This window comes from Cricetulus griseus, chromosome 8 (assembly GCF_003668045.3).
Source record: "Cricetulus griseus strain 17A/GY chromosome 8, alternate assembly CriGri-PICRH-1.0, whole genome shotgun sequence".
NCBI classification, from domain to species: Eukaryota; Metazoa; Chordata; class Mammalia; order Rodentia; family Cricetidae; genus Cricetulus; species Cricetulus griseus.
In genome coordinates this window covers 36,073,684-36,098,438 of record NC_048601.1, presented here as the reverse complement: position 1 = coordinate 36,098,438, position 24,755 = coordinate 36,073,684, and the positions used below count along the sequence as shown (strand labels likewise).

The 24,755-nt window shown below is 42.8% G+C and overlaps 1 protein-coding gene across 12 annotated transcripts in view; it reads left to right on the top strand.

The window, feature by feature from the left end:
* Itpr1 (inositol 1,4,5-trisphosphate receptor type 1) overlaps window positions 1-24,755 on the top strand; it is a 342,412-nt gene that overhangs the window by 188,589 nt on the left and 129,068 nt on the right. For all 12 annotated transcript variants that reach the window (XM_035448428.1, XM_035448429.1, XM_035448427.1 and 9 more), the window contains 7 exons: window positions 979-1,230; window positions 4,063-4,188; window positions 5,086-5,214; window positions 10,941-11,061; window positions 14,445-14,629; window positions 17,705-17,853; window positions 18,732-18,843. In XM_035448428.1, coding sequence (XP_035304319.1) covers window positions 979-1,230; window positions 4,063-4,188; window positions 5,086-5,214; window positions 10,941-11,061; window positions 14,445-14,629; window positions 17,705-17,853; window positions 18,732-18,843 — 1,074 coding nt within the window. The remainder of the gene's footprint in view (window positions 1-978; window positions 1,231-4,062; window positions 4,189-5,085; window positions 5,215-10,940; window positions 11,062-14,444; window positions 14,630-17,704; window positions 17,854-18,731; window positions 18,844-24,755) is intronic.

The window sequence follows — 24,755 nt, the reverse complement described above, 5'->3', positions numbered from 1 at the left end:
TGTTAAATGAGTGTTTTCGTGTACTATGTGGATTAAGTGAGGTAATGATAATAACAACAGTAATAGCTAACATTTATTTGAAGTCTACACTAGTCCGCATATTATTCTGAGAAATTTGTTTTGATCATTTAATTATTCCGTACAACAAAACTCTTGAGTTATAGGTCATATTTTGTCCCCATTTTTACTTAGAAAAGAAACTGAGGCACAATGAGCTTAAGTAACCTAGCAAAATTATTTGTCTTGGGATCTAAACCCTTGATTAGAACTCATTAAAGTTGGCAGCTAATAAGCCAATAGACTACTGGGGCTCAATACCTAGTAATTCCAAAAGATAACTATAAATTTCTCTACCTACTGAGCTGAGGAGTCAGTAGTAATCACTGAGTTTAATTTGACTTCCGTGCCAGCCTGTTTTAAAACTTTTGTACTTCATATAATGCTAAAATTGATGTATATTAAAATAGATTCATTGGGCGCCACATCCTAGGAGACAAATAGGCATGCATCACTGTACTTCCCTAAAATAACATGACATTTTGATGAGGGATTAAAGGAATGAATCTTAGTTATAAGTGGATAATTTATGGTCAAAGAGATAAGACATTGGATGGAAGGCTTGTATCAGGATGCCTTCTAAAATATACCAAAAGATGGAAGTATTTATGCTAGAAAAACAATAGCTGATCATGCAGGCTAGTAGTCTGCATTCCCATTTAATATCCTTGTGTACAGACTAGTCTTTCCCTAGTAGATTTGTTATAATCACCCTGATTACTTGTGTGTCCTTTGATTCACATGACGTTGTTAAGAAATATTGTTTGGTTAGTCCAGGAGCAAGTTGGATCTAGATGAGTTTAGTGATACAGACACAAGTTACTTGGGAAAGTAAGTCTTTCTTACTCTACACGTAGAATTTTGTAAGGCTGCCTCACTCTTGAAAGCTTGCAACACCAATGAGCACTTTTCTCTTTGTAGCTTGTCAATTCTGGAGAGGATGTCCTCGTGTTCTACAATGACAGAGCCTCTTTCCAGACTCTGATCCAGATGATGCGGTCCGAGCGTGACCGGATGGATGAGAACAGCCCTCTCATGTACCACATCCATCTGGTGGAACTCTTGGCCGTGTGCACAGAGGGCAAGAATGTGTACACAGAGATCAAGTGCAACTCCTTGCTCCCGCTTGATGACATCGTTCGTGTGGTCACTCATGAAGACTGCATCCCGGAGGTGAGCAGCTTGGCCCTCAGGGCACCCTTCTGTCAGGCTCTGTGTCGCACATTGGGCTGTGGCTGGGTAGAGACATGGTGGCTGGCCTGGTAAGCCCTCGGGTTTAACACCCTACACAGCTCATGTTGTAAAAACTTTTCCCACCACTGGTGTTTTTCTGGATATTGATTTTCTGTGAAAGAACGGGAGGCACATGAGTCTCTGCTTCCTCACAGAGAGTGGGATAAAAGCCTCAGGGCTGTGGAACAAATTCAGCTCAGAGAGGATGTGCCCCATTGAACTGCCTAGAAGTGAGGCTAACAGAGAGTTGAGATATCCTTCACCTGAAAGTTAATTCTTTCAAGCAAAAACTCTTAGTACAGAGATAATAAGTGACCATTATACAAAATTTGGGAACTGTGGGTAATTGTAAGAAATAAAAAATGGTGTATAATTTCACTTCCTTCAAAGAGTACCTTCAAAGCTGGGTATGGTGGCATTTTCCAATTATCCCAGCACTCAGCAGGGAGGGCCAGGAGGATTGCCATGAATGTGAGACTAGCCTGGGCTACATAGTAAATACCAGGTCATGCAGCGATACACAGTAAAACTCTAGCTCAGACAGACAAACAAGGAAATAAATCTCTTCACCTATTTTTCCCATTTCCCTCTGCATAGTAGCTGTGTCCTTCTATATCCTACTCTAGTGTTCCTGTCCCCCACTGTCACCATGGGATATTTGTACCCTGTGTGCAGGCGTATTGCTGTGATTGGTATAATAAAAAAGCTGAAGAGCCAGTAGCTAGGTAGGAGGTATAGGTGGGATTTCTGGGGAGAGAAAGGAGAAGGAGGAGGAATCTAGGAGTTCAGGAGACGCCAGGGGATGTGGAAAGGAAACAGGAGGTGCAGGATGGAAGAGAAGTGACACCATGTGATAGAATGTGGATGAATATAAGTGGTTAATTTAAGTTATAAGAGTTAGTTAGGAACAAGCCTAAGCTACAGGTCAAGATTACATACTTAAAAAGAAGTCTCCATGTCATTATTTGGGAACTGGCTGGAGGGACAGAAAAAGACTCATTACAATGGTTCCTTTTAACATCCCTGCTGTCTGTAGTTACTCCAGATAATATAGTCACATCTGAAGACTTGGGCCTCACAAATAAGAGAAAAATGGTGCTTGTCTTTCTGGTCCTATATTATCTCAATTATATAATGTTTCCTAGTTCCGTCCATTACCTGGAAATTTCATGATTTTGTTTTTCTTTACAACCGACTAGAAGTCCACTGTGTATCTACACCACGTTTTTATTGTCCACCATCAGTTTAAGGATATTTAGGTTGTTTCCATTTCCTAGTGCTGAGCCAATGGGGGCATATTACTTCAAGTCATCTGGTAATGTCTAATTTATTCTGGAAGACTTGCTCTCCTTGACATCCCGAGTCCATCAAGATCTCTCATTGCACTGCAGCCCTGTCAACACTTGATGTTATCTGGTCTGTAGCATGAATTCTAAGAGGTCTTAATAATAAAAACCCTGAGTCAGATATAGGGGTAAATGCTGGAAGATCAGAGCCAGCCACGAATTCTTACCTCTAGTGAATCCTCAGACCAAAGGGATGATCCTGTCCCTATAAATCCTCAGACTGAATGCTCTGAGCTCCTGTCTCCCCACGCCTTATATTCCCCTCTCCTCCAAGCCATATCCCTTTCCTGTCTCCACCTGTCTAGTGCTGGGATTAAAGGCTTGTGACTCCCAAGTACTGGGATTAAAGGTGTGAGCCACCACTATTTAACTCTGTTTCTCTTTTAGACTGGATCAGTTTTGTGTAGCCCAGGGTGGCCTTGAAGTAACAGAGATCCGTATGCCTCTGTCTCCTGAGTCCTGAGATTAAAGGTGTGTATCCCCACTGCCTGACCTCTTTGGCTAACTAGTCTGGCTAGTTCTGCACTCTGATCTTCAGGCAAGCTTTGTTAGATCATAAACAAAATATCACCACACTGGTCCCTTTTGTTTCAATGGGCTTATTGTGGAGTGGTATCTCCTGGTGCTCAGTTAATTTTCAAGTATTTACATACCAGATAATTCACTCGTTTAAACTGTACAAATAGTAGTTGTAGTCACAGAGTTGTATAGTCACCATCATCATCTGTTTACTCCAGAAGAAACCCAGACTAGCTAGTAGCCACTCCTTGTTTCTTTCTGGTTCCCCCCAGCCCAGATAGTCACTGATTTTTCTCTGCCTCTTGTGATCATTCGGTATAATTGAAATCACACATGCATGTCTTGTTCTGGCTGAATTATTGCACTTAGCATGGTTTTTCACAGCCTGTGCAAGTTTTACATGCATTGGTACTTGATTATTGCCAAGTAATACTTCCATATAGCCAAATACCACATTTTGTTTCTCCAGCCTTCACTGACACAGTTTTGCGCCCTTTCCACTCGTTAGCTGTTATAAAGGGTACTGCTGTGGACACCTGCTTTCATCTTTTGTGTGGACATAGGCCATGTCTTCCCTGGTTCACTCATTGCAAACACCTCCCAGCCTGAGCCATGTAAAACTTAATGGAGCCTTCGAAAATAGGAACAGTGCAGCTAAACTTGAGCTGCTCATTCAGAGTTTATTTCACACCATTTTATCTCAGGACCATAAAAACATTCTCTCCCTAAAGCATTATGGTTTTGAATTTTATGATTATGAATTTGGAAAATCAAAAGGTCACAGAAACAAAAGCCAGCAGGGGAGGTGGAATGCCACTGTGCGCCATGCCTGTCTGTGAGGAGGATGGAGCCGAGGGCTCCTCGGGTACTGAGCTGAATTTTCACAAAAGCTTCTTTCCTCCTGCAGGTTAAAATTGCTTACATTAACTTCCTGAATCACTGCTATGTGGACACTGAGGTGGAAATGAAGGAGATTTACACAAGCAATCACATGTGGAAATTGTTCGAGAATTTCCTTGTGGACATCTGCAGGGTGAGGCGCGTGTGTGTGTGTGTGTGTGTGTGTGTGTGTGTGTGTGTGTGTGTGTGTGTGTGTGTGTGTGTGTGTGTGTGTGTGTGTGTGTGGACATATGGGCATTTGAATTGGATATGTCTGTCTGTCATTCCTGTTCAGAAATGCCATAAAGCCAACTGTGAATTTTATGCTATGAACAGTTCTGAATTTGTGAGTCTGTTCATAAAACTTGATTGTTCTTAATCCTTATTGGTTTTCTTTTTAATAATTCCTTATTTCATCTTATAAGTAATTTTTACAACTCAAGGTATAGGACTAATAAATTTGTTTTAAATTATATTCTCTAACCTGATAAAGGGCTACTCTTATTCTAAGCAGAAAAATTAAGTAGTGGACAGGTAAAATCCAAGGCATCTTCTCATTGCAAACCCGTGAGGTCAGCTATTACACGTATGGTCTCCTATTTCAAGCTGTATCTCGGTAAAATTTGATTGGATTAAAGAGCATAGGGACCCATGGTGCATTTGAGCCACCTCATTATGTGGGTGACAGAATAGACAAGTAACTTATCTGGGGGCAGTTTACCTTTCAGGGAAACTGGCTACTTTACTTCCGGTCCCATGTGCTGCTCTTCAGGGTTTCAGACAGGCAGGAAGTTGGATGAACGGCCATGCCAGGCTCTCACCCATTTTATTCTTGTGTGTTATGTCACACTACTCAAGCTGAGTTTTCTTCTCTTGCCACAGTACAGAATCTGTTATTTATTTATTTGCTCTAATTACTTCTTTCTGGGATAAATACTGACATACAGATCTTTACCTCTGTCCCGAGATTGGTGATCTGTGGGAGAGGCAATGGGTTTCTCAGTACTCTTGAGTAGGTTTGGGTGTCCCATTGCTGACATCTGTTTTCCAGGCGTGCAACAACACGAGTGACAGGAAGCACGCAGACTCGATTCTGGAGAAGTACGTCACTGAAATCGTGATGAGCATAGTCACCACCTTCTTCAGCTCTCCCTTCTCAGACCAGAGTACCACTCTGCAGGTGAGAAATGCCTCTTGTGGCAGGGCTTTCATGTGGGCATCTGCAGTCCAGGCCTAGGCAGTGTGGAGAAGCTGCTGTAAATGAGCCACTCTGCAAAGTCAGAACAGAAGGTCGCTTTGTCAGGGACTCTTGGGAGCACAGGTGCAGTTGACCGTGGTGTCTCTAGGAATTGGCTCTGGGGCCTCCCCTGTCCTCACATACCTAATCCAGGGATGCTCAAGTTCTGAATACTAAATGCTGTAGTAATTGTATAGAATTTACATAAGACCTACCCACATGCTTCCGAAGACTTTAAGTCATCTCTGGAAGACTTGCAATGAGCCACACTATGCAGCTGCTCGGTGAGTAGTAGGTCCACTATATTGTTCAGGGCCTGAGACAAGGCAAAATGTCTATGAATTCCATACAGACCTGATCATTTTTCAGGCATTTTCCCTGATTAATTCTACAGACAGAGAACCCAAGGATACCTAAGACTGACTACATCTGAAAATGTAGGGGTTTGTCCTGAAATTCTTTTATTCCAACCTCTCTTCCGTAATCTCCAAATACCAAGAACTCTGCCTTTTAACTGAGAGTGTACACCTAGAATTCCTCAGAAGTGCCATGTGGCTGAGGTGAGAGGTTGTTTAGTGGAACACAGTAGCTTCTACCTCACCAACTCTGTAGAACACCATTCACATGGAATTCTCTGTGAGGCCTTCTCCAACTGTGCAGCCTTGCCAGAGGCCTCTCCCTGTACTTACCTTGTCAAAGCCTGTACTCTATAGACCTAGGGGACATCTTCACTATTTCAATTGAAAACAACACTTTGCTTTTTACAACTCACATCTGAATTGGTCACTAAAGCAGTGACCATAGGCCCATTGTTCAGGCTGCAGAGTGAAAGCAGGGCTCAATTTCTGATAGCCAGAAAGTCACCAATTATCCTTTTCATGAACTGATGATTGGACTAGGATGGCTGAGTAAGAGACATATTGTAAAGTGTAAATTCCCCAATAAAAATAAATTAAAAAGTAATATAAATTCTCCAAGAGAAGAATGATTTGTAGCCAATTTGTATAATGGATTTATGATTTTATGTACTTCAGTAATTACAAAAGAATTATTTTAGGACTGGAGAGATGGCTCAGCAATTAAGAGCATGTACTGTTCTTCCAGGGGACCCAAGTCCAGTTCCCAGCACCCACATCAGGTGGCTCACAACACACTAACTCTGGCTCTAGGCCAGAGCCTCTGTAGGCACCTGCACTCGTGTGCTTATTTAAAAGAATTAAAAGGAATTAAAACTAAGAATTCATGTAAGCTCACCACTGGCTGTGAAGTGGATGGAATTTTGCAATGGAGTAAACTTAGCCCAGGTGCTTCAACTCTCATCCCGACCATGCTCTCGGGTGCCAAGTGGCATCACCATGATTTCAACCTGTGCTGGCCAACCCTAAGGCAAAGTATGAACTTTTCAGTAAGGTTTGTTTTCTTAAACACTGCCTAGAAACTTAGTTTAGAAATAGCTAACCTTCAGTAGTTAAGCCATGGAGGAATGCAGTTACCGTGTCACCTTTGAAAGTCTGTACATACCTGAGAAGTACAGCAGGAGCTCAGTAGAAGCCAGGTGCATATGTTTGTACTAAGTGCCAACCAGGAATGCACAATGGTTAGAGAGGCGAGACCTGCTTCTCTCATAGAATAAAGTTACAATCACTATGGTGATGTCCCCCAGGAATCATGGAACAGTTTTGAAAGCCGTACAATGTGTACTGTGGGCCGGCTGATGGCTCAGCAAAACTTACTCACAGGCCTGATGACCTGAGTTCAGTCCTTGCAGCAAGAGAGAAACAACTCCTAAGAATTGTCCTCTGACTTCTGCAACTGTGCTGTTGAACCTGTGCACCTGTGCGCGCGCGCGCGCGCGCACACACACACACACACACACACACACACACACACACACACACACACACGAGCATGCGAACACACACACACTCTCTAAAGTAAAGCTTTAAATAGTATTTATGTTATGGCTTCTCACCTTAGCTGTTACTATTCCCTTTTGTGGAACAAATTTAACTAACTAATAAGCAAGAATTACCAGAGAAGTAAATCTTCTAATGACAAATGTTCTGAGTCCCTCCTAAGGCGTAGAGCATCGGCATGTATCGGAATTCAAAGTCTAATTTTAAGGAAGTGGCTGGTAGATTTCTGCACATTCCCTGCTAATGAACACTCCCTGTCGTAGTCTTGTAGCCTCCCCTGCTTCTCTTTTGTAGGGCATGTCTTCTCCCTAGCTAGATGGCTCTCAGTGTCTCTTCCCTCCCTCCCTCCACACATGCCAGGGACAGAAAAGATGAACTTGGCATTAGATGTAGTGCTTTTGAGCTGCCAGCAAAATGTCCAAGAGGCAGCTTGGAAATGTGGAATCCAGGGAGGAAGAGGAGAATTCTGGAGGCTTTAGAGCGAGACAGATTGTATTCAAATTTCCATTCTGTCCCCTGCAAGCTCTGTTAAGATGGCGAGGTCACTGAGTTTCCAGTGCCCTCCCTTCTCCTTTATCCCTCCTCCCCTTCCCATGTCTTCTCTTTTGGTTTGTCTTTCTGTTTTGAAATGTGGTTTTATGTAGCCTGCAGTGGCTTCAGACTCACTCTGTTGCCAAAAGTGGCCTTGGATTCCTGAATCTCCTGCTTCACCTTCTCAAGGGTGCCACCACACCTGGCTCAGAATTTCCTTTCCTATATGTCTACCGGGGATATAATGTCAACTTTCCATGTTGTTGTGAGAAGGAGACGCGATGTTTATTTGAAGCATTCAGTACAGTGTCTAGCACACAGCCGGTGGTTCAATGTGAACGCCTTCACAGTCTGTAGACCGTTGTCTCTCAGATGTTGCTGGGCCATTTGTTGACTGGCACCTGGTTATCAGGTTTTTGAATGAGCACTTGAATTTCTGAAAGTCAGAAAGAGTGGTAATGAGCAAAAGTTAAAAATAGACTAAAGTCTTAGCCATGACAGTGAAGAAGGGATTTCAGTGGTCCTGAAGAGAACATGAAAGAGGCAAGGGGGGAGGTATGGAGGCCAGAGGAAGAAGCAGGCAGGATAGGATTCAGAACCAAGTAGGACCTCACGACCTGGGAAGGGCGAGGCTTAGTAAGTGGGTGATGGATAACTAAATTAGTTTCACATTACAGTGAGGAACTTGCTTCAGCTCTGCTCTGGTAAGGGAAAATGGGATAACATGTAGCTGCAAAGTGAGCTGAGCTGGAGACAGGAGTGGGGATGGGAAGGAAAGAAAGGGATGGAGAGGAGCCACAATTCTGCTGTCCCTTTCACAATGCCTCCCTTGCCTATCAACGGTTCCACCACTTTCAAATAGCACCCCCTTGTGGACAATCCCTGCAATTGCACAATTCCTGTATTTCCCTTGATCACCCATCCAATCAAACAATGTACCAACCAAAGGCGTCATTTTGGGCAAGAAGTCATGTGAGCTGATGTCACCAGGTTGTCTGTTGCATTTGGCAATTAGGAAACAGCTACTGGTGACCAGTTAGGTCATCTTTTATATCCCCAGGAACAAGTAGATGGTTCATAAACTACTGGTTCAGGCAAATTGAGTAATGGAGAGAAACTTCTCTGTGAGTTAGACTCTAGAGTTCTCATCCCAAGTTCAGCATTTCCAGTGATGTCACCTCCTTCTTCACACGGTCACACTGAGGCTCAATCAGGTATCTGTGACACACTTAGCACAGGGCCTGGCCAGGGGGAAGCACTCAGGGCCTATGGCTGTTTTGAGTGGACCCCTGTGTAAACTCAGGAGCTAAGAGAAAGTCACCAAACTTAGGAGCTGATTCCTGGTTTCTTTGCCAATTCCTCTGGCTCCCTGCACCCTTGACCTTTGTGAGCAATGTAGCTTAATGCTGGATGGTGGGAGTGCAGGACAGGATGCACTTCCTGGAGATTTCAGTCCCAGGTGAACTGGATGGTGGCAGCCAGCTGACTCAATGCCCTGCTGGCCCCTCTTAGCACCCTCGGATAATTTTATCCTTCCCTACCCCTTGACTTTCATTTTAACACCAAGGTAACTTCCGTGTCACATATGACACGGGCCCAAATGAGATCATGCATGACATGCTGGCTTGTATTCTACACTTAAGGAAGGGAAGATACACGAACCACATTTACCGAGGAAACTGACTATTCTATTACTGTTTCATTTTTTTAAAAATGGATTCTTTCCCTCCAGTGTGGTTCCTTTTCTTCCATCACTGAAATCCCTTTAGAATTTCTACTACTTTTCTCTTTGCTCCATTCCATTAGTTTTTGGTGAAGCTGGGTGAATCATCTCTCCCAAACAGATGACCGTGGCCTACCTCATCATCAACAATTACCTTTGCCTGATAGGTTCAAAGCTATCATTTGGGGAGAGATGAAAAAATCACCATTTCAAAAAGCATCCAGGAAGCTGGTATCTAATTCAGTAGATATATGCATTCTCTTACTTTAAAGGGAGTGCACACTTAGACCTTCACAGAGACAGAGGGCTCTTCTCATGGGAGGTAGCTTACTTATACCCAGTGTGTTGTGTTAAAGGAATATTTATAGAAACTACCCATCACAGCAGGGTTATCTTTCTATCAGTGAAGACACTGTCATAAATAAGGTAGGGGGTAGATTCTGGCTAACATACACTTAGCATTTCATTTTTGTGAATTAAAAATACAGTTTCTCGGGCCAGTGGGATGGCTCAGTGAGTAAAGACACTTGCCATTATGCCTAATAATGTCGGTTATATCCTTAGAGCCCAAGTGTTAAAAGGCCAGAACTGACTTCCCCGTGGCATACCTGCATCATATAAACAAAAAATAAAAGTAAAAATGTTTTAAACATGCAAATTCTGACTGAGCTTGGTGACCTGTGCCTCTAATGCAGCGGTTGGGAGCCCGAAGCAGAAGAACCATGAGTCTGAGGCTAGTCTGGATTTTACTCTTAGGACATAGTGCTTGGAGGAAAGATTAGGGTAATTTACTGTGATCTGCCATATATATTGGATGAAGCTAATGCCAAGGTGAAATCACTGACTTCGAGTAATTCAGTAGGTTCATAACCGGACCAGGGCACTGCTTTCAGGAGTTTGATTCCACCACTGATGCTTGTGGTCAGAATTAATTCGATAATATCAAGTTTCAAATGCATAAAAAATAAGTAGCATCAAGTTTGTGACAATGATATGTTATTGTTTTAAAAGGATCCTAAATTTTTGTTATCTAGGTGCTATGTTCATCAGCTTTCTGCCACTACAGTGAAAAACCTGAAATAATTGTTACATAGAAAAAAGGATTGATTTGGCCTCTTTAGCTTTGAGAAGGTTTCTGTCCACGAAGACTTGGTCCTGAGCTTTGGGCACATGGTGAGGCAGAAGCGTCTGTGGGGAGACCTGTTCAACCGATAATAAACCAAAAGAGTCAAGGTCCCACAGTTCCTGTCAAGGCCTTCTTCTGATGTCTGAAGGGCCTCTTTCTCAGTTCCACCTCATTCCAGTGGTGCCTGCCACTCTTTAAGACGTGGCCCTTTAGGGGCTAGTTAACAGCTACATTACTGGAAACATCTTCTGGAATTCACCCCCTTGCCCTTCGGGAGTCCTCCCATGAGCTTGTGACTCCGGACAGTGTCTGTTTTTAATCAGGTCATCAGTGTTTGACACAATCTTCTTCACCTGGCCTCTCCTCCTTACAGACCCGCCAACCTGTGTTTGTGCAACTCCTGCAAGGTGTGTTCAGAGTTTACCACTGCAACTGGTTAATGCCGAGCCAGAAGGCCTCCGTGGAGAGCTGTATCCGGGTGCTCTCTGATGTAGGTAAGATACCTAATCAGTGTGGATACAATGGGATGCAAACGAATTGCCCACTGTTTACCGAGCCTCTTGTAAGGAAGGAAGCTGCAAGGCCGGACCTGGTTCTTCTTGATTCCTCAGCCTCTGTCTTTGCCAAGCCGGCACAGTAAGAACCAGTAAGTCCTTGAAAAATAAGATTCCATAGTTCAAAGTCAGAGAGTTCTTGGCAAGTGCCTATCCACAAAGACATTCAAGGCCCCGGGAAGTCCCTCGTTTGAAGCATGAGTTTGTTTACTCCAGCAGATGCATTTTGCTATATGGAAACCTTCTTCCCGTAAAGCACCCATCAGATCCCACGGAGCACCCTTTCCCACAAGTGGTGCATTGTTTTCCTCTCCCTGTGTAGCGGCTGGGTCCTCCTTCTCTCTTCGGTCCCTAACCCCCAAGACTCTCATCTCAAAGGCCTTTCTAAAAGGCAATTATCCTCCCCACCCTTTTTCTTCCTGTGATGCTGGATATTGCACCCAGGCCTGTTCCATATTAGGCAGGCACTCTAGCATGGAACTGCACCCCAGCCCTTTTCAGAAAAGTTTTTAAGTGGCATCATCACTGTATATATTTCTGGGATACAGCATGTTGGGATAATTAGCTTCCCATGTGGTGGGAACTTCAGACTTCTTTCTTCTAATTAGTTTGAAATAGTTGGTAAATTGCTATACCTTATGGTTACCCTACGGATGCCCATTATCCAGCCTTTCTCTAGGCCTTCTCCCTCTGCCTTTGCTGACCACTTTTCTTCTTTTACTTCTTAAAAACAAACTTATGATGTTACCCCTTCCCCGCCATCCCTAAGTTCTATGCAAAAGAAAACGCTTCCTACCTCAGGTGAGAAGTCTTGGGACTGAACTAGATCCCCAGGTCCTGACAAACAGTAAGGGCAACACTTCTCAGAAAGGGTGTTTCCTGGGTACTTTACAGGAAAGAGGGTTTCCATAGTGACCAGAAGATTAAACAAATGAGCAATTCTGTGTTCTGGGATGCAGCTTTTAGATGAGCAACGGGTGTGTTTGTGAGGATCCCTTGCCTTGGTTTTGTAGGCCCTGCCTGATTTCCTATGTTCTTATCCTCTCATATGACACATATTGCGTGCCTGTGTGTGTGTGTGTGTGTGTGTGTGTGTGTGTGTTGAGAGACTAGGCTGAAAAGATGCCTGAATGACCCTCTGCTTTCTTCAGACTTGACAGCAATTTATAGAGATGTGACATGCTGTTCACACTGAAATGTCTGAGTGAGCCCTTGCCCCATAAGTTAGTTGACTCAAATTTGAGAAAGCCCCTGGCTTGATGGCCGGATATATTTGATTAGCGAAGCTGCATCATTCAGTAGTCCTCACAGTAATAACAACACAGAGAAAGTAAGAACACACAGCTCAGTAGTAGAGAACTTGCCTCATCTGCATGAGGCCCTGGGTTCAGTCCCTAGAACTGGAAAGAAATAAAAAACAAAACAGAGAGCTGATGTTTGTACAAAGTCATGAAAATGGCCCAGCCTCTTCACTCCTAAAACCCAGTCCTGTGCCCCTTGGGAATGGCCTCCTCCTGACTTAAACCATACCTGAGACCCCATGTGCCCTGTGAAGTTTTAGGGAGCTCAGCCAGGGCACAGATTTTCTTTATTTGTCTTTATTTTGTTTGCATTGGTTTTTTACCCATGTGTATATCTGTGTGAGGGGGTCAGATCTTGGAGTTACAGTTGTGAGCTGCCATGTGGGTGTTGGGAATTGAACCTGGGTCCTCTGGAAAAACAGCCAGTGTTCTTAAACAATGAGCCATCTCTCTGGCCCCCAGGGCATGGGTTTTATAGCAGAGATGAGTGTAAACTATGTGTCCTACTTTTTTATATTATATTTTTCTCCCATTGTTTTCTATCTAATAGAGTAAACTGTTAGAAAATTATCAACTAGCTATTGATTTTTTTCCTGTGAATTATATGTTCTATAAAGATAAAAATGGTTGCTGTCTAACACATCTTTCAGAATGGTGTAGTTCTTTGTACAATTAGATACAGGCATTAGAGAGCACTTTCTTGCAGTATTTTGAAGCACTGAAGATAAGAAATGGTTCCTTTTGTTTGGGCAGGATTCCCCACATGGAAGTGTTCATCTTAGTTTCCTTTTTAGCTAATTTATATTTAGTATTACTTTCAGATTTGTGTGTAACATTAACGCTTTCTGCCAGCTGCCTGGGTTCTATCACCGCTTTAGTGCCCCCAAATAACACAGAGAGTCTTATATTAGTTACACTGCTGCTGGCCAATGACTAGGATTTCTTATTTGCTAGGTCTGTCTTACTTATCAACCATAACTACTAATCTATATATTTTTATAAGGACGCCGGCCTTATGCATCTGCTCTTCCTGGGATCACATGGCAACTCCTCTCTTTACTACATTTCTCAGAATCCTCCTCGATTCCTAGCCCTACCTATTTTGCTTTCCTACTGGCCAAAAGTGTTTTATTCATTAACCAATAAGAGAGACGTATACACAGAAGGACTTCCCTCATCATTCGTGTGAAAATTATAAAGAAGATACATTAGGGTTCCTGTGTCGTCCTCACCTTTTCCCTCCATTATCAACATCTCCATCACACATTTGTCAAAAGTTAAAGAATGACACTGATACATTGTCCCCAGCTAACTTCTGACTTGATTCCGATTTCACCAATGTTCCCATGAATGTCCTTTTCCTGCACCTGGGTATACCTCCACACCTCTCCAGTACTCAATTGCCAGGTCCTCAGTACTGTAGTCTGTGACAGTTTCTTGCTTTTTTTGTTGTTATTCGTGGCCTTGGCAGTCTGGTCAGGTGTCTTTTTGAGTGTTCCTGTGATGGATTTCACTGTGTTGTGTTTCCTCGTGCTGAGCATGGAATTGTCCTTTTTATTGAAGGAAGGAAGACCTATAGTGTGCATGCTGTTTATGCTCTGGTCAGCAGAAGCCAGCTTTCTGTAGACTGTGATGTAGGACAGCAAAGTTTGATCATCTTTAAAAAAAACAATTTCCTGACCTAGCAAGTTGTCTGGATGGTTCTTAAAACATATGACCATGTGGCCATTTGTAGGAAGTCATTCATTTAAAAAGCAAACTGGCATTGAGCTGCTACTATGTCTTTATCACTTGGCACCATTTTAGTGTTCACGGTTGCTCCTGTCCCCAGAATTCGCATTGGGAAATCCTAACCTAAAATATGGCTAAAGATCGATCTCTCTCTCTCTCAATCTTCACCATACCATACATGCTTGCCCATTATAGGCGTGGAAAAATCAGCCTAGTGACTACTGAGAATTAAAACTCTTATCCTACCACTGTGAAAGTTGTGAACTCATGAGTCATCTGTCTCTTTTGCAGCCAAGAGTCGGGCCATAGCCATCCCTGTTGATCTGGACAGTCAAGTCAACAACCTCTTCCTGAAGTCCCACAACATTGTGCAGAAAACAGCCATGAACTGGCGGTTATCAGCCCGCAATGCTGCTCGTCGAGACTCTGTTCTGGCAGCTTCCAGGGACTACCGAAATATCATCGAGAGATTACAGGTAATGTCTGATGCTGAAGGAAGGGGAGTTTAACTTGATGGCCACAATTGTATTTTCTCAAGCCACAAAACACACAAGGTTGGCTACTGAGAGAGGTCCTGTGAGGCCAGGAGGACAAAGTCATTTGGTAAACGAAAGCTTCAGAATGGGGGTCCACTCATCTGTTAGACAGTTGATGCTGAGTGTCAGCTGTCTCACTGTCTGAAATCTCGGTAGAACCTCCCTGTGGCCTGGGCGTCCTCACGTCGTGACAGCTGAGTCTATAAACATTTCTAGGGACCTCTTGAAAGCAGTTTTGTCTTTATCACCCAGCTTTAAAGATGTCTCTTGACATTAATTCTGCTGCCCTCTATTGGTCAATGCAGCCTCAGAGGCACACTTTATTTCCTGGGAGGGCAATTCAAACTACTATTCAATGGGAAAGATGTCAGTGCCCTATTACAGCAATGTGAGAACTAGGGGATTTTGTAATGGCTATCACTGGAAAACTCATGCCCTTGAACAGTGCCTGGAATGTAGTATAGTGAGCACTAAAGGGCTTCTGTTACAGTGCCTAAGGTTACTGCTGTGGATAAAAATTACTATCATTTGGAAAAATAATTGAGTCACTGTGAGGCCCCATAATTTACAGAAAGACAAATTCACTGATTGATTCATCAGCCCTGGGCACTGGTGATATGTGATGGTAACAGAAGCCCTAAATGATCTCCCTCTTTCAGACAGTCTTCAGTTTTGGAGGAGAGAAGGCCATTAATCAGCTAAGTACACATACAAACCTAAAGTGACAACATGACACCTGATCTTGACTGGGGTTAGGGTAGGTGATGAGGGATGCTTGGCTGAGGAAGTAACATTGAGCCAAGATCAGATTTAAAGAGGCAATGAGTGGAAAGCATCCTTTGTACAGACGATTGTGCAGAACAAATGAGGTGCATGGCTATGCAGCTAGGAGGCCTGGAGAGCTTCAGGGGCAAGTTAAAGATTGAAGTCCTTCCTGTGATAGAGGCATTCTTAAGCGAATGTCACTTTAATTCCTAAGGACTGTTTCCTGACTTTCTGTGCTTTTGGAAAGGTGAGGCTCAACACTCCATGAGCAAATAATATTCTCTGGACAGCACAGTCCATGTCAGTTATCAGCAAACACATTAAATTTTCTTGCCTCTTAGATTTAGCAAGTATATCCTGGGAAATGGAATAGATTGCATAGGTAGGTCATAACTTGTTATAAAGTCTTGTCGGTGTTTTAAAAGATCCTGATTTTGCAGCTATGCCTTATCCCCAAGTTCCTGTCACCATTAGATGCCCTCATGCAACAAAAGTTGTAATAAGGACAGCTCTTGCCAGTTAACCATCTCTATAATTGATTCTCATCTAAACGCTTGTTCCTTCAATATTCGCACCTTCCCCAATCACTGCTTTGCCGTCCTTGTTGCTCTTCCCCTCTCTCTCTTTCTCTCCCTCTCTCTCTCCCCTTACGTACACACACACACACACACACACACACACACACACACACACACACATTCTCTCTCTCTCTCCCCCTCTCTCTCGCACACTCTTTCTGTCTCTCTCTCTTTCTGTCACACATACTCTCTGTCACTCTCTGTTACTCTCACTCTTGCACTCTCTCTCCTCTCCTCCCCCCTCTGTCTCTCGCTGTTGCTCTGATTGCTAAATGTCATACATTTGAAAATACAGTGCAAACAAACTTCAGTGTAAAGTCCAGACTTCTCAAAAGATGCAAATTTCATGCAGTATGTTAATACAGTGTTAAAGAATTACTTCCATGCCATGTAAATGCTTTCAGTTATGTTGGAGTTGGGACCAGTAGAGAGTGAAAAGAAGGGGAAGAGAGAAGGACCAGTAAAATAGGGAAGAGAAAGGAGAGAGAGGAGAGGAAAAACTGTCCCCAAAGCATACTCTTAGGGAAGCTAGTGAGAACCTCTTCTTCACTTCCATGAAAGGCATGTGAGCTAGAGAATCTGCATCCTGATTTCTTAGGATTTTTGTTGGGAACCTCTTCCCCCACCAGGAGAAATGTTCTTATCTTACATCCCTTTCTATGTGTCCTAAACATTATTGAGCTGTTACTATTACATGGAGTTTCTTAAACACAAACTAAGACTATCTTTATGTGCCTTAATTTTAGTTGCTGGATAAAATATCTTTTAATTCCTTTTTTAAAACCCCTAACAGGTTAAAATATTGAAGTGGGGTGTCTCTTCCCATGCAGATCCCCTTGTGCTGTGTTCTTCCCTGGTCTTAGCATGCTGCTAGTTAAACATCGAGACAGCAGCCCTTGGGACAGGCTACAAGCCATGGGCACAGGCTGCAGCATCTTTTGAAGATGACTCCTTGTCTGTTTCCTATCATTTGCCTTTAAATGGTGTTTGTTGTGTCGGGCTGGCAGCCCTTTCAACTTCTCTCTGTTTTCCTTTCCTACAGCTGTGTGTTTTGCATTTGAAGACCATCATGCTATCAGGGTACATGTATTTAGCATGTTGATACAGCATGTTCATTCATTTGTGTGCTCATGTTTATATGACTTGATTGTGTAAACAATGCTCATTGTAAAGAATCAGACAGTACTCATAACTATGTAGAAGAATGTTAAAAATCTCCTGTGATCCCACTACCCAGAGAAAACCAGTGGTGATATCTTAGTGGAATTTGATATGTATTTTTTAGATATGGGTATTGTTCTTGAAAACAGTGTCATAGAATCCATCTATTCCCTGGCTATTTTCAACTCATACTGTAAATATCTTTTCACACTGTTAAACTTGCTTTTGTGCATTGTACTTACAGATATGTGGCCTGGCCCTTGAGTAACATAAAACTGTATCAGATGGAGGGGTGGAGAAAGTGTTGGTTTGTTTGTCCTTTGTTTTCTGAATTGGGAGGCCATGCTTCTGGTAACCATTGGACAGCATCTAATAACTGGAAGCAAGTAGGAGACAGTACTAAGGCAACGCTAACACAGCCTAGCCTGTACAACATGCTTAGGCAGAGACAGTATCACCTTGTTAGCCAGCATCTGCCTGAGCTGCTGACCAAGCGATGCTTTCATTCCAGGACATCGTGTCTGCCCTGGAAGACCGACTCAGGCCCCTGGTTCAGGCTGAGTTGTCTGTGCTTGTGGATGTTCTACACAGACCAGAACTGCTTTTCCCTGAGAACACGGATGCCAGGAGGAAATGTGAAAGTGGTGGTTTCATTTGCAAGTAAGCAGCCTCCATCTAGAGTGGTCAGTAGCCAGAAAACCCTGATGGCCAGGCCAAACCCTTGTTCTGGAAGAACCGTTCGTTGGCCAGTTTTAACTTTGTGGGTTCGAGTCAGATACAAGAGTCTTGTTCTGACCATCCCAAAGTAAACTTGTCTGTTAGATCCTATTTACTGACATCCCCCCCCCTCAATTTGAATTGCATGCCTGTTCATTTTTTTCCCCCTCCATTCAACAAGTTGGGAGCAAACACCATGTGTGGTACAGTCAGAGGCCTCCAGGCCCTCAAAAGTCTTGGTCCTACCATGACCTCGCTGTCATTTCCTAACATGTTTTTAACTTCTTGGTTTATGCCATGGGGTATAGTCTAAAAAGAAACCAGTGGTTTTAGGACAAGAAGTCCCCATTTGATTTTCACTGTGGGATTAGTTGTTTGTCTAGCTTAAAGGTAGGCTCTGCCCTAGGAGCTCCTCTGAGGACAAGACTGAGTACAGAGAGTGTGTGTTTGCTCCGCCACCAACCTCGTGAGGTTTTAAAAAACATACTATTGGCATGTATTAGCAGCAATCCTCAGTGGATAAATAGCCATGCTTATGAGTAGGACTCTTGTCTGCTTTCTCCACTTAGTATAATCTCTCCATTGTATGTGGCCAGCTCCTGCCGGGTCAGCCTGCTATCTGTTCTTAACCAGCAGGTGTCGCATGTGAGACATAGCTGCTGACTGGTTCTTAAGGGAAAGGATGTCCCCGAAGTGTATTTAAAGTTGGAGCCCTTTGTAAAGATTTGTTCTTTACTTGACTAGTTAGACCAAGTTTCTTGTGCAAGGTCTGTAGCTGGAGGACGTTTTCCCGATGTGACCTGTGGTTCTCTTGTATTCAGGTTAATAAAGCATACTAAGCAGCTGCTGGAGGAGAATGAAGAGAAACTATGCATTAAAGTCTTACAGACCCTGAGGGAAATGATGACCAAAGATAGAGGCTATGGAGAAAAGGTACTGCCTTTGATTTCCATTGAATTGCACTGGATATTACACTTACGGTTTGAGAGTGCTGGAGAACCCTTAGTTACTGGCTGATAGTTTCATTTTTTTAAAGCTGTTTCTCCTGTCCCCAAAGATAGCTGAATCATATGACTGTGATCCCTGAAAGTCAAATATTATTCATTGTCTCTCATAGACAACTCACTGTATAACCTAACGTCAAGCAAATATTTGTGAGACCTTTCCTACTGAACTTCCCAGTGAGGCATAATCCTCTTATGTATCAGTCCAGATGTCCTAAATTTTGGGTTTCAGCTAAACACACCTGTAGGTTGACTTACCTCTTCCCGATGGAATGTTGCACAATCCTTCTAGCACCTCAAGAAACTCCCTCAAGTTCTAACTGGAAGTCAGACAAGCAAGCATGTTGCCACTTCTGACTGAGATTGTGAAAGAGACAATCCCCATGACCTGACACTTCTTGGTATATGAAGAGAGCAGGCAGATGGCATGTGTCTCACGAAGGGCACAGTGGGGTGGAGCAAGAATAATCCTGGTGCTTCTTCTCATCTCTAGCAAGGAACCTTAAGCCTGGTCCTTAGTGCCAGCAGCCTTCACTGGGTAGTTAATAACACCCACTAAGTGTCAATGCTTCCTAATCCCATTGGCCTATCAGAATGCCCACCTAACTCACTGGTCAGCTCTGAGAAAGAGCCTTGGGAATTAAACCAAGTCTTTCCGTGTCAGAATAGATCATGATAACCAAATCATCAGAAGTATAACAGACTGCTGAAATCTTGCTGTTCAGCCTATGCATGGTCTCTTGTTAATGTTAGCTTCCCTAACAAATGAGGTTCCCTACATAAGAAAAAGAAAACAGTTAAGTGTGCAGTTGTTACTGTGCTATATATCCCTCCACTCTCCCCAAATCGCTAGGCTTTTGAAATATCACTCTAGCCAAAGCTAAAGCCCATTTGGTAAAATGCTTACCTAGCATGCACAAAACCCTGGTTTCAACATATGCTCCACTGCATAAAAATGGTTGTGGTGCTGCATGCCTGTAATCCTGGCACTAGGGAAGTGGAGGCAGGGTGATCAAAAGTTCAGGGTCATCCTTGGCTACATAGAGAGTTCTAGACCCAGCCTGGGATACATGAAATCCTGTCTCAAAGCGAACCCAACAAACAAAACTGTATACATGTCATTCTAAATGTTTACAGTATGTAAATTTAAAGATGAATACTTGGTCATGGAATAAGGCTTTTTCGGCCAAGACCTGATAGGAAGAAACTTACAAATATAAATGTGCAAAGAGCCTTAGTCCCATGAGAAATGATGACTTGGCTATATAGACACACACACACACAAAGAAAAGGGGAGGGTAATTGAAAGGAAGGGAAAGGGGAGGGAAGAGAAAAACCAAGGTCATTATAGGGGTGTGGGGTACATAAAGAAAGAAAGACAGAAAGATGTCAGGGAGTGGGAGAGGCTATCAAAGAGTAAATGGCCAAAGTTTAAAAGAGTTTCTTGGGCCTCAGTTGACTTTCCTATGTCGCTGGTGAAGAAATTAGCCACACCCAAGCCCAGAGGCTAACATCTCTTTTCAGACCACTTGGGACTGTCACCCCTACTTCAGGGAAATGGAAACGCTGTAAGCTAGAATGGGGAAAACCACAAAACCAAGGGAGATGTTCTAGGAACCTGCAGTACAGACTTGAAACTCCTGCTCCTGATGCCCTGACTATTTGAAATGGCTGTTTAACCATCTATATGTATGGCACTTTGAAATGGACAGAGGATGTGAAAGTGTTTCTGCTTCCCTCAGTCTGGCAGTTGACACTGACTTCATCTCACCAAGGTTCTTTGATGATATTTCTGATGGTCACTGCCTGTCCTCGCTGGATTGAAGAAGCACAATCCATAGGCAGGCCAACATTTTCAAGGGTAGAAAAAAACTCACAGCCAAAGAACTAACCTTCTTTTCTCAGGGAAACCAGTTGGCTTGGGTTTTTATAAACGAAGTTGTCCTTGGCCACTGCTAAGGACACTCCCAGGCTTTCATCTCAGTTTTCCTGCTGGTTGCCCCTTGTGTGGAATGTTGCCATGGCTACCACTTTCCTGAGGATATTTGGTACTGTCCTTCTTTCCTGCCCTTTCTTGAGCCTTCATAGTCACAGAATGAGATCTAGAAAAGGCCTCAGGCTTTGCCTCGTTAACCCTCTCTTGAGCATAAGCACCTGGGCTGGAATGAACTGTCTGCCCAAGCTCACATGGAGAGTCTGCCTGGGGTCAAGGCTAGAACCCCACCCAGTTTCCTACATCCCAGTATGTGTCTTTTCCTGCCTCTCTCACGCTGTGTCCTCCAGTTTGGGCCATTTCTGTATCTTTTTCTCTGAACTGTAGTCCCTATGGATGGAGAGGCTTTGAATGTCTTTGCTCATCTCTGTGTTTTAATTCAACTTTGGGACTTTATCCAGGTCATACATGACAAAGAAATTGGAAACAATCCTTATTATTCTGCTTAAAAACTGTTGGTGTGCTTATATGGATCTACCTTCATAAAGGGAAAAAGAGACCATTGAGAAGTATGACTCAGATTACCAAATAGATTAAAATATACCAGAATCTCTCCAAAGCTGACGTAGTTTTCAATCACCAGATAAAAAATTTACTGACCTCTTTTATGCCAGTCTCCTCTTATCCCAGGTCTTAGGGATAAATATCGTCATTATTTTTGGAGACAAGGGTGAACACATAAAAAGGTTCATAATTTTGCCTAGGATTATACAGGTTAGAGCAAAGCCCCATAAATGCAAAACCCACAGTCCGAGTCCAGATAGCCAGATTTTCACCAGTGTGTGGGGAGTGAGGAGATGAAATACACTTGGGTGCTTTGAAGTTTACCTAGAGTCCTAATATTGAAGTTTTCATTATGGCATATGATTACTACATAAAGGACAGGAACATTAAATGTTGCAGAATATCTGGGCTTCATCTCAATTCTCATTTGTCACCCAATTGAAAAAAAGTCTCCATTTGGTAGCAGGTAAGTTCATAAATTCTGGTTGTCCTAGGGCCATCAGAAACCTGTGGTTTTGAATAGGTTCCATATTAGGAATCAGAATAGTGAGCAGTGAGTGTTTAACCCACTGTCCACAAGATGTGCTAGTCCAGGAAGTTTCAAAGGTGGGAGGGACTAAATGAACCACAATTGTTGTGTTATAGGGGCTGTGTTATAAATAAGACAGGTAGTTCTATGGTAGAGTGTTGGCCTAACAGGCACAACGCCTACAATCAAAATAAATAAATAAATAAACAGATAAATAAATAAATAAATAAATAAATAGAGAGATAAATAAATAAATAAATAAATAAGTAAATGGATGAAAAGAATGAGTTATATTTATAGCTTACAGTTTGAGACCCTGAAATTCCAAAATTGGGCAGCTCTAAAACTAATGTTGATCAGTAAGTACTTTACGAGAGAGTGAGAAATCCCATTCTGAGCCAGCTGAAGAGGGATTCTGGAATCTGCCTTGCCCTTACAACTAACTCTCCTAAGAACTGACTCAAAACTCAGCTTGGTAGCTAACACCCGGAACACCAAAGAATCTGAGAAAAGAAAACAATCAGGAGCTTGAGGCCTGCTTGGGTTACATAGAGAGTTCCAGGACAGAATGAGACCTTGTCCCCAGCACACCAAACCCAAGCAAAAATAATAATAAACCAACCCAGATAACAAAGTATTATTTCCATACAAGGACAGGGCCCTGGAACCTAGGGCCCTCCCCCCAGGTCTTACCGCCTGACAGCATGTCACCAGTAGGTCCACCTTCCCAATGTATGAGCTGCAAGAATATACTGAAACCCTCTCCAAACCATAGCAAGCACTCAGGAAATAAATGACAATTATCTTCACCTATTATGTCCCCGAATGCAAAGAGCCAACCGTTTGTCCTATTTATGGGGTTAAATGTAAAAATAAAGAACATTTGAAAAATGTTCACCAAATGGTGATGAAGTACATCTTGGCATGAAACTGCTGGTATCTTTGTGTCCTGCATCTTCAAAGAGATCAGACTTTAGAATGATACCAGGACTCTGTAAATATGAATATGCATATGAAATGCCCTCTAAAGTCTGTTTTGAATCTGAAATACATTTTTCCCATGGTTAAGAAAAGGTAACATTCCAATCCCTCTCCCCCCTCTTTCCCTCACTACCTCCCATCTGTTCCTCAGAGAAGGTAAGTCCTCCCCCTAGGAAGTCAACTAAGTCTGTCCCCTCATCTTGTTGAGGCAGGACCAAGGTACCTCTCCACCCCCCCACACCCCTGTGTCTAGGCTGGGCAAGGTATTCTCCATATAGAATGGGCTCCACTAAGTCAGTTTGTGCCAGTGGCCTCATATATTGTCCCAGTCACACCATTGTCACCCATATTAAGAGAATCTAGTTTGGTCTTTGCTGGTTCCCCATTTGTCATACCCGAGTCAGTGATCTCTCACTAGGTCAGGTCAGCTGATTCTGTGGGATTCCCCATCATGGTCTTGACTCCTTTGTTCATATTATTGCCCCTCCCTTGCTTTGATTGTACCCCAGGAGCTTGGCCCAATAGTTAGTTGAGGATTTCAGCATCTGCTTCCATCTGTTTCTGGAAGAGGGTTCTACCTTTTCTGGGGTTGATTGGAATGTAGAAAATAAATTAATAAACAATTTTCTTAATGCAAACAATCCACTGGGGGAAAAATACCCAGGAAATCTAAACAAGAATGTGAAAGACATCTACAATGAAAACTTTAAGACACTGAAGAAAGGCATTGAAAAAGACACTAGAGTATGGAAAGGCCTCCTGTGTTCACGAGATGCAATATTAATATTGTGAAAAATTTACAGTGCTGAAAGCAATCTACAGGTTAACTGTAAGTGTGACCCCATTTTTCACAGAATTTGGGGGGAAAAATCTGACCTCAAATTTTATTGTAGAGTTATGGTAACAAAAGCAGCACACTGCTGGCCTGAAGACAGACCTGTTGATCAATGGAATAAAATAAAAAGCCAGAATAAACCCACAGTTACAGCTAACTAATTATTCAGAGAGCTATCAAAAACAAACATGGGAGAAAACAGTCTGCAGTGGTTTGGATGATTATGAAGGTTCTTTAGCCTTTTGGGATTGGTTTATGGGAGGAACGTGGAAGAGTTTAGAACTTTGGGATAGAAAGATCTCTAATTCCATGGCTAAGAATCTTAGAAATTGCTCTGAATCTCTCCATAGCTCACAAAAAATCTTCAAGCCCCTTGATCCTGTTTGAAAAAAATAACACAGTTACCTTAAGTATTGGCCTGTCTCAGTTCACTGTAGGTTTTTATTATGCTGATTTTGGTTTATATTATTAGTCAAAGAGCTTTCAAAAAAATTGAGATGCCAGGAACTAACATAAAAGGAGATCTCAGAATTTATTTACCATTCCGCTTATCCCTTCTGAATAATTCCTGTTTTAGTTCTAGGGAGAACCAACCTCAAGAAATGCCAGGGTTTTTATTTCTTACCAATTGTCAGTTCTCTGCTAACCAGAGAAGCTCCTTGGTTCTAGATGAGCTATCTGGCCTTTCTGGCTACTAGCATTTCCGACAAACTCCTTACTTTTTAGAATGGAATGTAGCAGGACTGCTGTGAATTAGCCTGCTATCCTTAAACCAATGAAACTGAGATCATTCTCTTGTGATTTTTTTTTTTAATTCCCCTGGACTTGATGCCAATACACCTGACTGGGACAAATGTTGACTCTCGGTCATCCATGCTGCCAGGTTATGAGATATGTTAGTGTCTGCATCCTGAAGTTAATCCCAGGTCTGGGTGAGCCCAACTGAAGTTTAGGCTCCTGACCCCCCAATAAACCAGTCAAATGAGTTAAAAGTTCTCT